We start from the raw sequence: 14,929 nt of genomic DNA, 5'->3' as shown, positions 1-14,929 counted from the left end.
ATAATGCTTTTACCCTATAGCTTTCGGTCTTCGCCACCTGGCTGTATCTCTGCACAATGCAGTCGAACCTCGTCTATTTATACGAGGACAGCCACTCCCAGGGAAATCCTTTACTGGAGAATTTATCCGCTTGCATTGCCATGAAGAATGCCATTCCTAGACTAATTTACCATAACACCCGCAGTTCTACCTTTAGTTTCTTTGAACTGCATTATTGATTACTTCAGAGAAAATGCAAGTGAAGCTGCATACCTTGGCTGTTTTAGCATTTTGTTCTACTCCTGTATTAAAAATTATATTTAATTTGTATCATTTAATGGTAACTTTGAAATAACTTTTTTATTTATACTGGATTATTTTTTTCGTCAAATGTAATTTGGATTGGTATGGGATTAAAACTTAATAATATGTTTTTAATATGAATTTTAACTTTATTTGTTATGAAGTTATATGCCAATTCATTGGTTTCCTTTTGACGCAAACAGACTATATACATAGATATTATTCAACAAAGAATATTCTAGTTTTGATTTTGGCTGTGCAATTAAATTGGAGAGCTAGTTGAAAAAGAGAAAGGCCAGTAAGATGTTTCTTCAACTGCCCTGCTGGCAACCATGGTTTTCATGTTAATTTTCAACCCTGAAGCATTTATTATTAGTTTACTTATTTATCTTTACTGTTTTACTAATTTTAAATTAGTATCAGTATAAAGAGAACAAAAGATGCAATAAAAAGGTGATTTCATCAATTTTTAATTTTAATGAATGATCATATGAACGCTGAATATAACAATATTATAGTGTTTGATGAACTGGTAGAAATTCTGGTGAATTAGTATATTTTAATGTTTTTGCTGGTATTGGTCCGACTGACTTGTGAGATATTTTTCATTTCTGCGCTCCTAAACAACAATAACAAAAAAATAAAATAAAAACAAATAAAAGAGATTTCATAATGTAAAAATTAAATGCAATTTTTACTCTCTTTATTTTCATCAGTTAAGGCGAAACCACACAATATGAGTACCTCATATGAGAATATCCAATTGTGATAAGACTTTAAAGATTTCATCGGTTGCTATGATAGTATGAAATCAGCTACTCTTGTATAAGGCACTTGTGTCGTGTGGCTTAGCCTTTAGTGGTAACAGAATACACAATTTTTAATGCCATTATCATGCAGACTACAAATGAACAACACAACCAACAATTCAATATTAATTTCATTACTTGGGGTTAGATATACAACACAATGAATGAAAAGGAAGATACCTAAATGACTGCACTTCATCGTTCAATGTCACGGTCAGACTGCAATGTCTTCCATTACCATGAGCAAACATTCAGAACCGTGGAATTGTCCGTCTTCATTAATAAACCATCACAAATTAATACTCAATGTCAGCTGCCAGATAGAACACGTAGAAGTAATCACTAGAATAGAATATATGTTTAACAACACCCCAGCACGAAAAATACAGCGGCTATTGGGTGTCACGTAGAAGTAATCAAGTCAATAATAAAAATGTGTTTTACTTAACGACACCATTAGAGCACATCGACCCAAGAGTAAATTAATAGCATGATTGTCAATTTGACACACTGTCATCCATTTTGATCAGATTTGTTCATTAGTTAAAAACGTCACCAATGGAATTTTGAAACTGTCAGGACATCTTTGACTTCTTTTGTTGGAACAGTGACAATTTGAGAACATTCAGTTTTCGACAAATGTTTAAGAAAGTCACTAGCTCTGTATAAATACTTTAAAGTTCCCTATGTATTATAGTAATACAGTTGATCATTTTCACTACTCCAGAAGAAACATTCACTAGCCAGAATAGAGGGCTAGTGAATTTGTCAAACCCAGGAACATTTATTGAAATAGTACATGAACAATGTAATTACTTTTTGGAAGGACATTAATTTCTTACTATATCTCTTCATCAATGGAGACATCGCTAATAATGGACACAATAAATGGTTTTCTTGTTACTAGGATAGGTCTTTATCAGACTTTTTCATTGAAAGAATTTTTAAGATATCATTAACATCAAGTAAAAAAAACATCAGCATAACTGATATTTGTCTTTGAAATTATGTACTTCAGTTTTCATACAAGTTGTTCTTCCACTAATAAACCTTATTTGTTACCCTGAAATGCAGATCCTGGATGCAATAATATAATATAAATAGTGTTTTGATGATTCAGGTTCTTTCAAATCCTTGGAAAATAATTTGTCCCGAGTAATATGGAAAGCACAGTTACTGGCTATATTATATTAATAAATATTATTCAGATAAGGATTCAAATTTATGTTACTCCAAATACTTGAAAATATATTTGTCCAGAGTCATAATTAGGAAGAGTTAATGGGTGCAATTACAAAAATACTATTTTAAAACATACAAAAGCAGTGATTTCAGATTCATTTTTGATCCAGTCACAATTAGGAAAATGCAATTACAATATAAATACTGCTTTGACCATGATCATATGGAACATTATTTGTCTAGTCAAAAGTAATGTAATTATGTTATATTAATACTGTTGTGTTACTGATAAGGGAAATAATTTATCCAGAGTCATAAGTTATGAAATTATATAACATAAATGCTGTTTTAATACTGATGTAAAAGCAGAGCTTTAGTTGGGGTTCACGTCATTTCAGACCCTTGAAAAATGATCTGTCCGCAGTCGTAGTTTGGAATTAGCACCGCCTGCCCGTCTGTGGTTTGATTTCGATCATCCTCGTCCCGTGGCATCACAGCCACATTCATCGTGATGTCTGCCACTTCGTAATTAACCGTGTTGCCCTCACTGTCGGTCGCGATCACCAGCTGACCATTTTGCAATACGGAGGGGAAGTTATCCACGTCCATCTGCGAATAATCCAAAATCAGACGAACGCTACTAGAGTCGTCATCATCATCATCTTCTTCTTCTTCCTCCTCCTGCTCCTCAGTCTGATCAGACTTTTTGTGGTTACCCTTCATGGGTGATTTCCGGATTCCGTGAACGGTGGCGATGTGGCGCTGCAGATGGTGGTTCTGTCGAAATACGTAGCTGCACAATGAACACTGGAACTTGCCCTCTGATGTGTGTGCCCTCACGTGGGCCAGACACATGACCTCGCTCTTGAATCGCCAGGTGCATCCTGGGAAGCTGCACGCATGCGGCCGGGAGGGGTCGTGCACGAGCTTGTGTTTCTTCAGCGTGGATTTGTCGTTGTATGCGAAGCCGCAGATGTCGCACAGAACGCTGTCCTCGTGATGGAGCTGACGGTGGGCGTGGATCACAGCGTTGATTGACGACCGGAAGTCGCACTGGCTGCACCGGTACTCCTTCGTCTTGTGGACGCGGTGGTGCGATATGAGATATGATCGCGTCTTAAACGACTTGCCGCACTCGTCGCAGAGATGTTTCTTCTCAATGCGGTGCACCTGCATGTGCTTTCTCAAATACCGCAGTCTGTTGAACGTCTTGTCACACGTTTTGCACGAGAACTCTCCCAGACGGTCTTGCTTTTCTACCCCTCTGTGTCGTTTATTCCTCGAGTTTTTCTTCAGGTTACGCAACTCTGCATTGTAGGTGGACATTTTCACCAGTCTCCGGTCGGGATTGGTGTCCACAGATTTCACCTCGATGTGTTCGTGGATGGACATCATGTCCTCGTGAAACGTTTTCATATGCTTGATCAGAGAATTGATCCACGTGGTCTTGTAACTGCAGTGCAGACACTTAAACTGGTTTCTACGGTAACTCATCACCCGTCCTTTCACGAGGTTAGCTAAAAGAATAAAATGAAAATCTGGCTTAGAACAGCTTTCTCCATTTTGAAGCTTGGATGTTTTTTGGATGATATCATTGGACCCATCATATTTGATATTGTTCTGAACACTATCATGGCAACTATCTGCATCTGGATGTGCTGGTGCCCTATCACATTCTGGGTCTGTTTCCACCATCTCCTGTGCACTACAGCTATTATCATTATCCGTGCAATTCTCATCAACTCCAGTCTTGGAGATCACAACATGAATTGTCTTTGATGGGGGCATTTTATTGGATCTCTCCAAGACAGACTTTTCGATGACAGTGTTCAAGTTCTCTTCAGTTAAAGGTGCAGCTGTAGATGATATGTCCACGGAATGATCACTGAACATTACGTCAGAGGTAACCAGATCAGCCGGTCCAACATCACAAAGGTTCACTTCAGAGGATATGTTTTCTTCTGAATGTCCATCAGGTAGTGGTACTTCTGTTGATGATAAATGATATTCAGCAGACGATGACAAATGAACATCAGAAGGCAAATGTGTTGTAGCAGACGGCAAATTGACATTGACAGATGAAGAATTTACATCTGCAGAAGACAAATTTACATTGGTAGACTTCAAATTAGTGTTCGAACTGGAAGATAACAAAGTTACTCTAGAAGAGATCACATTTACATCAGCAGATGGCAAATTTACAATAGCAGACGTGAGATTTGTGTCGGCAGATAACATCTGGGTGACATCAGCAGACAGTAAGTTCGGATCAGCAGATGACAGATGCCTGTCATGAGAAGCTAAATCAATTCCATTGTCCATAGAATCTGCATCACTAGACCCTGCTTCACATTCAGACAAAATCAAATTTGCTGCAGACTTAATTTTTGACTCGGCTGGTGTTAGTTTTATTTTATTCGACAACGAACTGAACTGTGCAGCAGTTAACTTATCTTTAGCAGACTGCAAGTTTCTGCTCGCAGACGGCAACTTCTCCTCAAAAACAATGTCTTCTGGAAGCAAGGGCAGACTAGGATTTCTACATGAGCCTATGAATGGAGTTGATAATAAATGTTTTAATGCTGGTGATGTAGTTGTGGTGGAAGAACAAACAGATGAGGAAACAGTTGTGGCTGAAGTCGCTTTGTGCATTTCTTTCGACAGTGAAGCAGCTGTCTTGACCAATGGACGTTTAGCAAATATTTCCAGGCCATGTTTACGTCTGTAGTGATCTTGTAGGGGAGATGCTCGGTTGTATCCAAGGCCACACAGCTCACAACCCAAACCTTTGCCATGTCCAATATCTGAATCAAAATATGAAAGCTAAATAAATTAATTGCAAAAAAGGAAGAAATAAAGTTCAAGTAAACCTAATGACAAAATCAAGGCCACAAAATGAACCCAACAGGGGTCGAAATAAAAACATTTACCATTATTCCAAATGAATAGTGAATTTCAAAAAGCTGTTTTCACATCTGAGAATATACAGATACAGATACAGGCAAATTTAAAACATACTACTACTAACACATTTTTGAATATAAATCCGTTTTCTTTAGGTACAGGTGTCAACTTAAGTAATATAAAACTGCATTGATTCATCAAGTATACTCAAAATGTAAGAAGTCTTCTACAATTTCGCTTGATGCGCGGTCGGTTTAGGATCGATCCCCATCGGTGGGCCCATTGGGCCATTTCTCGTTCGGCCAGTGCTCCACAACTGGTGGAACAAAGGCCGTGGTATGTATTATCCTGTCTGTGGGATGATGCATATAAAAGATCTCTTGCTGCTAATCGAAAAGAGAAACTCATGGAGTGATGACAGAGGGTTTCCTCTCTCAATATCGGTGTGGTCCTTAAAGAAAGGGACAATTAAGGCATTTGACCTGGTATGCATATTCAACGATATATAATGCACATTATTGCAACAAGTATAATTGTATAGTTAATTAATAAAATGGTTAAATGTGACAGCTATTAGATATAATGGGCGCAGCCATTTTGTATCATTCAAGTGAATATGCCCTCTGGTGAGCTGGTGGTTACGTTATACCTAACGTGTCACGTCAGGAATTAGTCTTCGAACTCAAGAAACAAAACATACCTGATTTTTGCTGATGCATCGCAATATTCTGTAATAATAGTCATCCCAGTAAGCCAGCAACAATTATATATTATTTTTAATTCTTAGTTAATTGGTCTTTTCTTTCTATGGCCTGTACCTGTGGTTCCTGATTGGCAGGTGTATATTTAGACGGTCCCCAGATACTGTGTCTAGACACACTAAAAAGACGTGCCTCTTTTATTAAGATCACAGGGTATTGTGTGTTAACCGCACGGACACCCCTCTAATCGTAATCGATCAGCCGCCCTGCTTTATTACTGTAATAATTCTGTAAAACCCTTGATTGAGTATCACTTGGGTATCTCGAGTGGTCATTTTTGCTCGAATGTAGCATACCAATAGGCCTAATAATATGCATTTGTTTCTTTGGATTTAAAAAAAACAAAAACAAAACTATAACTCCATTTCGTTCTATTGATGCAAATTGAAATATATTTAGTTAAATAGTTTATTATACTATCAAGTCATTTATGTTGTTTTACAAGTCAGGTTGATGAAAGCAGAGCACCTTGTCGTAAATTAGAGCGTTTGTTTACACTGTGCATCGAGGAAATGGACGGAACTGACGTCACTTCGCCCCAAGCTATACCACCGGACGTCACAAAAACAAAACCAAATGGCTGCCCCCAGTTAGCAGGAATAATCATGTTTTTTTTATTAACTCTAAAATTAACCGTTTTTCATTTGTTAAAGTGTCAGTATGTGTTGGTGGTCCGGGTATGCATCTTTCCAACACATAAAGCTCTTGTTTGAGTTTACTTTATCTTTAACAATAGTCTGACGCCATATAACCGTAAATAAAATGTGTCGAGTACGTTGTTAAATAAAACATTTTCTTCCTTCCTTCTATAATTTAGTTTTACAAATGTTTGTCATATTAAACAAGATGATCATGTACTACAATAGCAAAAACTTTGTGGTTTGCTATTAGGAATTAAAACTGTAGGTGAGTAGTTGCGTTTGTATTTTGTAATTAGGGAATGATATTACTGATGAGGAAGTGAGAGTGTCATTTTCATATAACATCCAGAATAAAATATTTTATAATAAAAAGAATGCAGCAACAATTTTCTTTAATTCACTTACGCTGTAACTTATGGATTAAGAAATCTGAAAGTGTTGTTAAAGCAGTCTTGCATATCCCACAGGAATGAGTGTCGTCTGTTTCCGTTTTCATTGTGTAACCTACACAAAAAGAAGAAAAGATCCAGTTAGCAATTCAGCAAGTATGTCATTTGACCCCACACTTTAAAAAGAGGAATATTTGTTTAACTACATTTTCCAACAAAATATCAATTATTACACATATTATTTCTTTGCCAAATTAAAATAAAAGTGTTTTTAAAATTCACAATTGGCGAATTTGGTGAGTGGCAAAGTCAGCCCTGTAGGCAATAGAATCGAACCTCCTCAGTGCACCCTTTAGTTGTTTTTCAGTCCCAACAATGTCCTACGACTGGTATATCAGTCTGGTGTTGTTAAAAAAAACCAACTTATTATTTAACAAATGTTATTGACTCAACTTGAAACTCACTATCATAGCAGTTTAAAAGTCTCTGTTTAAAGTGACTATATGACAGTATTAAGTCAATACTTTTCTTAATGTGCAGGGCAAGTTGCTTCCCTCTATTTAGCAAATTTAAAATGGAGGAAAAAATGTGTATGTTGTTGTTGAAAGATTTATTTTGTTAATAATGATGCAAGTACTTCAATCCGGATTTAGTGAGTATGGTAGGTTGTACATTTTTGGCTTGTGTGTCCATTTGTTGCACTATTTCGGTTGAGAAACAGTTGAAACAGTGCCACACTTTTTGAATACCAGCTATATATTGGTATGTAACAATATCCGGATGTAGAAAGAACCACACTTATAATTTCTACATCACATTGGACTATTTAAAGTATTTGCAATAAAGTCAGTTTCTTTTGTGTACTGATAACCCACCACCACCACCACTACCACCACCATTCCCAGTGTTAGTGGACAAAAAGGAAAAATATTTATTTTGTTAATAATGATACAAGTACTTCAATCGGGATTTAGTGAGTATGGTAGGTTATACATTTTTGGTTTGTGTATCCATTTGTTGCACTATTTCTGTTGAGAAACATTTGAAACATGGTGCCACAAGGTTCAGACGTAGAAGAACCACACATTAGATGAATGGCAGACATCCAAGTACAGGTGATGTGCCAGTTCCGGAACACTTCAAACAAAATTGTGAATTCTGTCAACATGCGCACGTATGATTTTAAAAGAAATTCTTGGTAATAAAGACAATCAACCATATAAATAAACAGTAATATAAAATGTAAATTTACGTAAATATTTGACACCAAAAACAGTTTTGTTCGAGCTGGCGTACTTACGCCAGTTGTGGATCACTTTATTCAGTTCTGGGTCACTTTCGAAAATAGAGGCGTATGCCTTCAAAAGCACTATTTCCAACATCTTAGCACTTTCAGTACATTCGTGTATCTTGTCCAACATATTTTATGGCCATTTACAACTCCATGAGGTACCCCCCCCCCCCCCCCCCCCCCCCCCCGATTACGCCTCTAATTAGCCATTTCTAAAATCAATTGAAAATTAACAATGGCATCCCATGACATCAGATATACGGGGCTTGTGTCAAAAATAAAGGTGCGACTGCAATCCTTATTATTTTTGTTTTGTACTTTCAACAAGTACGAATTATATTTGATTTTTGGCATTCTATTATTTAATACTATTATCATTATATTGATGACTTCTATAAGTCACATTTTCTTTGTGAAAGGAACAAATGTTTGAAAAATCAGCAACTTTTATTGGAAATAGAAAGAAATGACATATCAGCAAAATATTAATTTTGGGAGTTTAGTATTTATCATAATATTAAAATAAAGCAAGTAATTTTGAAGCAGGACGGTTAGACCCCTAGTTAATTATGATAAATATTAATATAGTGATACACACTAAACAGTCACAAAATGGATTTTTTTTTTTTAATTCCTTTTGACGTGTTGTTCCATTTGCTCTTTTCTGGTTAGTCCCCCATCCCCGCAAAATATTTCCTGGATCTGCTCCTGAATGCAGAATTATTTTCAATGATGTTCTAAAGGCTAGGGCTAGCTCAGATTGACCTTGTGAATACACAAATCAGTCGCTGACTGACTTTCCTGCATCAGAATGCGATTGTGTAAAACAAAAATCCCACTGAAAAAAATAATCCACCCTATAATGGTACAGACTGTTAAAATGAGAAGCCGTATAAAAGATTTTCACGTCGATGACCAAACAAAATTGAGAACCCCTTCACCCCTCTCCCAAAGTCGAGCAGTCAAGTATGCGAAAAGCATGTGCAGTGGCACATGCGAAACAGACCACTGGCAGTGACAGGGATAAAGGTGCTCTAAGTTGTCAAATGTGTACCTATGTTTTTTCTTTGTACAGTAAAATGTTTTTTCAATCAATCAACAAAGCAATGGGGTGGACGGCTCTCAAACAGAGGGGGTCAGGCAACAATACTGAATAGTCTTATGGGGCAAATACAACACTCATGTGCAGCGATTTTAGCAGAGATGTGGGGTCTAGACTGGCAATCTAACACAGGCCATACGGGCTCCCATTTTTGTAGGGGGCAGGGCAGACTGATTTTTGCCTGAATTAAATGAAAATGGATTTTAAAAAGAAAAAAAGAAAGAAAAAATTATATTAGCATTACTGTTGAATGACTGCAGCTGGTATTTGTACAAATGGCGAATTACATGTACAAATATAACGTGAGAGACAAGTGGACAAACACTTAAAATGGTAGTTTCAGTTTATAAAATACATGTCTTTACATTATCGTCAACGTCACTAACTGTGTTATGCTTCAAATTCCGTTCATTTTGTTTTCTCGTGCACGGTTTGCACAATCAACATCCGATTTGTTGTCATCGGCATGTCATTCATATATGAGGTTTTTCTTCACAGTTCAGGAACATTTTCATAAACAATAAAGTTCAGAAAAGTAAGTATCTAAATACAAAACTTTACAAACCCTAAAACCATTAATTTTACTAAGTCGTTTTTGTTTATTCCTTAAAATTACTGATATCAGGTCTACATGACTCGTAGAAATTGACTTAAAATGGAGAAAGATGAATTAACATTCAGTGCGTGTCACATGACCTCATACATGCCAGATCAACAAGGCCAAAGCATTTAATTTTTATGATTTTTAAGACCCGTTGTTAGAATTTGTTTTCAATTATTACATTCGATTTGCAAAAGGTATTCTACATTTTTGTGCCTCTATTGTAGTGAATAGTATTCATAATCCATTCATAATAATTGTAAATAATTTTGAGTGTATAAGTTGTGTTAATTATGAATCAATTCATTAAAAAAAATGATATTTTACAAACTATTCATTGGTATAAACGTAATGCCTATCGGTATTGACATCAAGTTTTAGCGATGTGTGTTGATAAAACGCGGACCAGACCAGAACGCTTGACAAATTGAATTTTTCCTTTAAAAAAAAAATTAAACTAAGTGTTCGTCAACTGTGCATAGTTAAGAAACATATATTTTTTCATGTAGTGGCCTTAAAAATGGAAAATGACGAACCGCACATGCATGTTACGATACTTTTTGCAAACGCATGCGCCTGAACGCAATTAGAAACATCGCACTCTTTCCTGTTTACTGGAGGGTGTTTCACTTTTGTTTACTAGAATGGATTTGTTTTACATCCATATTGTTGATTTTTTTAAGTTAACTGATTGCAATCTATTTTGTTTCACATATCATAGCTGAAAAATGTAGAATAATATTTCTGTAAATATTGTATTCGTGTTTTTGTTGTTAGGTGAACGCAGTTTGGGACATCGATGGTATATGTACATATTATCATTACCTGTAGAAAACAAAAATAATAAAAGAAAAATAGATGGAATTACAATGATTAATAGAATATTTTGTAGAGGATGACTGGCCATGGGACGAACAGTCTATGGCTACTATGATATGGGTCCGACACATGCAGGGTCGTATTATTATGAACTAGGTGTAGTGGTTGAAATGACGAATCAAAAGAGGTTTAAGAAGAAAATAATAATAATAATAATAATTATTATTATTACTGTTTTCAACATTTTTGAATCTTGAGATAAACCCTGCGTTCATTGCCCCATCTAGTGGCAATACAACGTAAATACTTTTGTGAGTGATCCGCAACTGGCGTATGAAGTGTGTCCCCTTTAAGGAGTTACAGCAAGTCATATGCAGCATCACTTTTCATAAAACTTGTCATGCATAATCTATATATTTCCTCCATACACATACTATAAAATTTCAAAAGATATAAAAAGAAAAACACAAAGACCTTCATCTCTTGTTGAACATCTTTTTTTTTTGTCGTCTGCTGGTGTAAATTTTTAACTGTGGTTATGTAACAGCGTCCAAAACAAAAACCAAGACTGTATATTGTTAGTTTTTTTTACGTACAAGTTCAAGAAAAATGTATTGTTTATTAGAATATTTTTTTTTAATGAAACTTACATTAGAAATGACTAAAAATTTAATATACCGACAAACTGATCGGCAACTACAATACAGGGAATCCAGAAGTGAACCGGAACTGACGCATCACCTGTAGAATTTTTGTTAGTGCACTGTGTCAAACAGTGATTGTTCTAAGAGACCTTATATTGCGGGATAATTGCCATTTTCTTCTGACTTGGACTATTATAACAAGTCAGCATGTAGCAGGGAAGTCGTATTACCAACTAAACATTAAAATAAGTTTTGTAATTCATCGAAGAAAATATTTACAACTTTTTTGACGGAAAGAAAATGAAAGTAAAAGTGCGCATGTGCAAGATTTAAAGAACATTCGAATGTAACTAATGGTTCGGACCAGACATTTCTCTTTCATCACGGTTTCGTAAAACGACGAACAGCTAAGACTGTACGCATTGAAATATCAGTTCCTGACAAATGCTTTGTACATAAGTCATTTATCATTAATTTTAAAAATTATTCGTTGGTTTAAATAATATTTATTAGCAAATCAAATTTGGGATTGGCCAACAGGCAAGTGCCTATATTAAGGCCTCTCCCTACATTTAACAAATATACATGTTATACATCAAGATGGCTAGAACAATATTACAATAAAGATAACACGGATAGTTGGGGGAATAGAAGAGAGGAGTGTGTAGAAGAAACAAAGAATAAATAGCAAACAATTAGAATGGTTTAAATGATCTCGAAACGCTTACTATTAATAATAAAATTCTGAACTGATTTAAATATAGAGATATTTTCTTGGACACTTAAATTTGAATCTCCAAATAGCAAAGTATGACACTCGAGATTATAATAGTTCAGTAAATGGGTATTGCGAGCTGCAACATATATTGGGCAAAAATATAGAAAATGTTCTGCATCTTCAACTGGATGGCCACAAATACAAGAAGGGGTATCTGTCACATGTCGTACAAATTTGTGACCATTCAAATCACTGGTACCCAAACGGAGCCGGCTATGTAGGATCTGTTGCCATCTATCACCTTCATAAAAATAAGATGGAACAGCAGGGTCGTGTTTGTTCATTTGTATTTTAAACAATTTTAATGAAGAAGAATGTCTAATATCGGGCAAAAGATTATTCTATAATTTTACTGCTGAAGGAAAGAAGGAGTTCGAAAATAATTTTGTTCGACAAAAATATGTTTGTAGATTCTCCGCATTACGCATGTAGTATTCATTACGTTCTGCAGCAGAGTGAGGTAGTTGTAAGGTTAAAAAAAGTTGGTAACATGTTATTTGAAAGTTTATATATCATACAGAGTTTATGTAGAAAATATAGAAAACAGAGAAACCGGTTTCATACCTTTACTAGAAAGGAGGAAGCGACTTCCTCCTTTCTAGTAAAGGTATGAAACCGGTTTCTCTATATAACAGTTGGTGAGATGTTCCTCTTACAGCACCACAAACTGTACGAAGAGCATCTAATTGGAGATTTTCAAGGGTGTTTGCCTGATATATAGTACAGTTGTCCCAAATTATATCTGCATAGTCAAATATGGGAAGAATAAACGATCTATATATTTTTTCTAATGCCTTTCTAGATAATCTGAATTTGAATGAACGAAGACAATTTATCATTTTACTGGCCTTATCCACAATATCTTTTATATGACAGTCCCATTCTCCAGATTTTTGAAACGTTAAACCTAAATGTTTATGAACCTCAATCTCAGATATATGAACATTGTCTAAGAATAACCTAGGATTATCAATGTTTACATTTTTACGACTAAAAGTCATTGTTTCAGTTTTATTTGGACTAAATTTTACTAACCATTTTTTTGCCCATCTATTAAGACATTCTAAGTCTGTGTTTAAAATTTTATAACATGCATTAGGATTTTCATCAGTTATATATAGCGAAGTATCATCAGAAAACAGTCGTATATTTGAAGTGATATCACTTACAATATCATTTATATATATATCAAAAACAGAATAGGACCAAGGACGGAATCTTGGGGGACACCTGCAGGGACAGTCTTGATATGAGAAAAAAGGTTATGCAATACTACACGCTGTTCCCGATGGAATAGATAACTTTCAAACCATGCTAATAATTTTCCTTTTATACCAACATTTTCCAATTTGTGAATTAAACCCTTGTGCCAAACTCTATCAAAAGCTTTACTTATATCACAAAATACTGCTCTAACTTCCTTTCCTTCATCCATAGATTGACAAATAAAGTGATACAAATCCAGAAGCTGGTTAACTGTTGCATCACCTGGAATAAACCCAGATTGAAATTTTGTTATAATATTGTTAGTTCTGAAGAAGTTAAAAACGTGTTTAAAAATGCATTTTTCAAAAAGTTTAGAAATATTACTTGTTAATGAAATTGGTCTATAATTTGAAAGTTCGTGAATACTACCTTTTTTGTGAATAGGATTTACATTAGCGAGTTTCCATACAGATGGAAAAAAGGAGTGGTACAATGATAAATTAAACAGTCGTGTAAGGGGATAGGAGAGTTCTTTAGCTAATAATTTCAGTAATCTATTACTAATAAGGTCAGGGCCCAATGATTTGGATACGTCAAGTGAATTTAGGATGTCCTCCACTTCAGTTTGCTCTAACACAATATCCGTAAGTGAATCATTAACCATACTAACTAGTATTGGAAGCTCTACTGGTGGAGAATCTAAGGTAGATTGTTTTATAAAAAAAACCCTCATTGAATGCATTAGCTAATTCTTTGGGGTCTTCAATGACAGTGCCATCAACAAACAAGGGTATCACTGAATTACTAGAACCACGATTTTTCAAGTACGTATTAACAAGCTTCCACCAGTGTTTTGATTCAGTATCATCAGTGTTATTAATTTTGTTATCAAATGTGTTGAAATAATCGGACTTAGATTTACGTACTTCCTTAATTACTAAATTTCTTATTTTCCTAAAGTTTGCCCAAGCTACTGGTGTGTTGAGAGTCTTAGCTTTATGGTGTAGCTTATTTGTTAATTTTATATTAGGTCTCTTTAAAGGCCCCTGTTCTGTTTTCTATTTGTTTCTCCTTTTTTTTGCCCTATGTTTGTCTCACTCTGTCTCTGTGACTGTCTGTCTGTCTGCCGCCTCCCCCCCCCCCCCTCTCTCACACACATAAACACATAATCAATCAATGGTTGTTATTCAGTTAACTGGTACAGCGTTCGCCTGGGGTGATTTGGTTGTACATATTCATTATCGAATCTTCTCAGTGGACCCATTCTCTAATTTATATTAAAAAACTGGTTGTTGTTGTTCATCCCCCCCCCCCCAAAAAAAGGTCGTGGTATGTGCTATCCTGTCTATGGGAAGGGTCCGTTTATGGGAATTGACATAAAATTACCCCTATTTGTAAGAATCAAATATTTGACATTTAATAGCCGATAATCAATAAATCAAAGTGCTCTTGTGGTATCGCTTTATAAAAAAAACTTATCTCATGTCACTGTGAGCGGAAGTTCTTGAGATGCGTTACGA

The 14,929-nt window shown here is 35.4% G+C and overlaps 1 protein-coding gene across 4 annotated transcripts; it reads right to left on the bottom strand.

The window, feature by feature from the left end:
• Positions 1 to 943: 943 nt before the first annotated feature.
• On the bottom strand, positions 944 to 11,765 carry LOC121388482 (zinc finger protein ZFAT-like). 4 transcript variants are annotated; one of them, XM_041519835.1, is made up of 3 exons: positions 11,432 to 11,765; positions 6,985 to 7,083; positions 944 to 5,077 (listed from the first exon to the last, which is right to left on the bottom strand). In XM_041519835.1, the coding sequence occupies exons 2-3, from the start codon at positions 7,073 to 7,075 to the stop codon at positions 2,658 to 2,660; spliced, it is 2,511 nt and encodes an 836-aa protein (XP_041375769.1). In that variant the 5' UTR covers positions 7,076 to 7,083; positions 11,432 to 11,765; the 3' UTR covers positions 944 to 2,657. The 4 variants fall into 4 exon arrangements, with proteins under 4 accessions (XP_041375769.1, XP_041375767.1, XP_041375770.1 ...); XM_041519833.1 differs by having other exon boundaries at positions 11,460 to 11,765; XM_041519836.1 differs by having other exon boundaries at positions 11,523 to 11,765.
• Positions 11,766 to 14,929: the final 3,164 nt, after the last annotated feature.

The sequence above is a fragment of the Gigantopelta aegis genome, chromosome 14 (assembly GCF_016097555.1).
Source record: "Gigantopelta aegis isolate Gae_Host chromosome 14, Gae_host_genome, whole genome shotgun sequence".
Taxonomy (NCBI): domain Eukaryota; kingdom Metazoa; phylum Mollusca; class Gastropoda; order Neomphalida; family Peltospiridae; genus Gigantopelta; species Gigantopelta aegis.
Note: the sequence above shows the minus strand (reverse complement) of the source record. Positions and strands in the feature narration are given on the sequence as shown.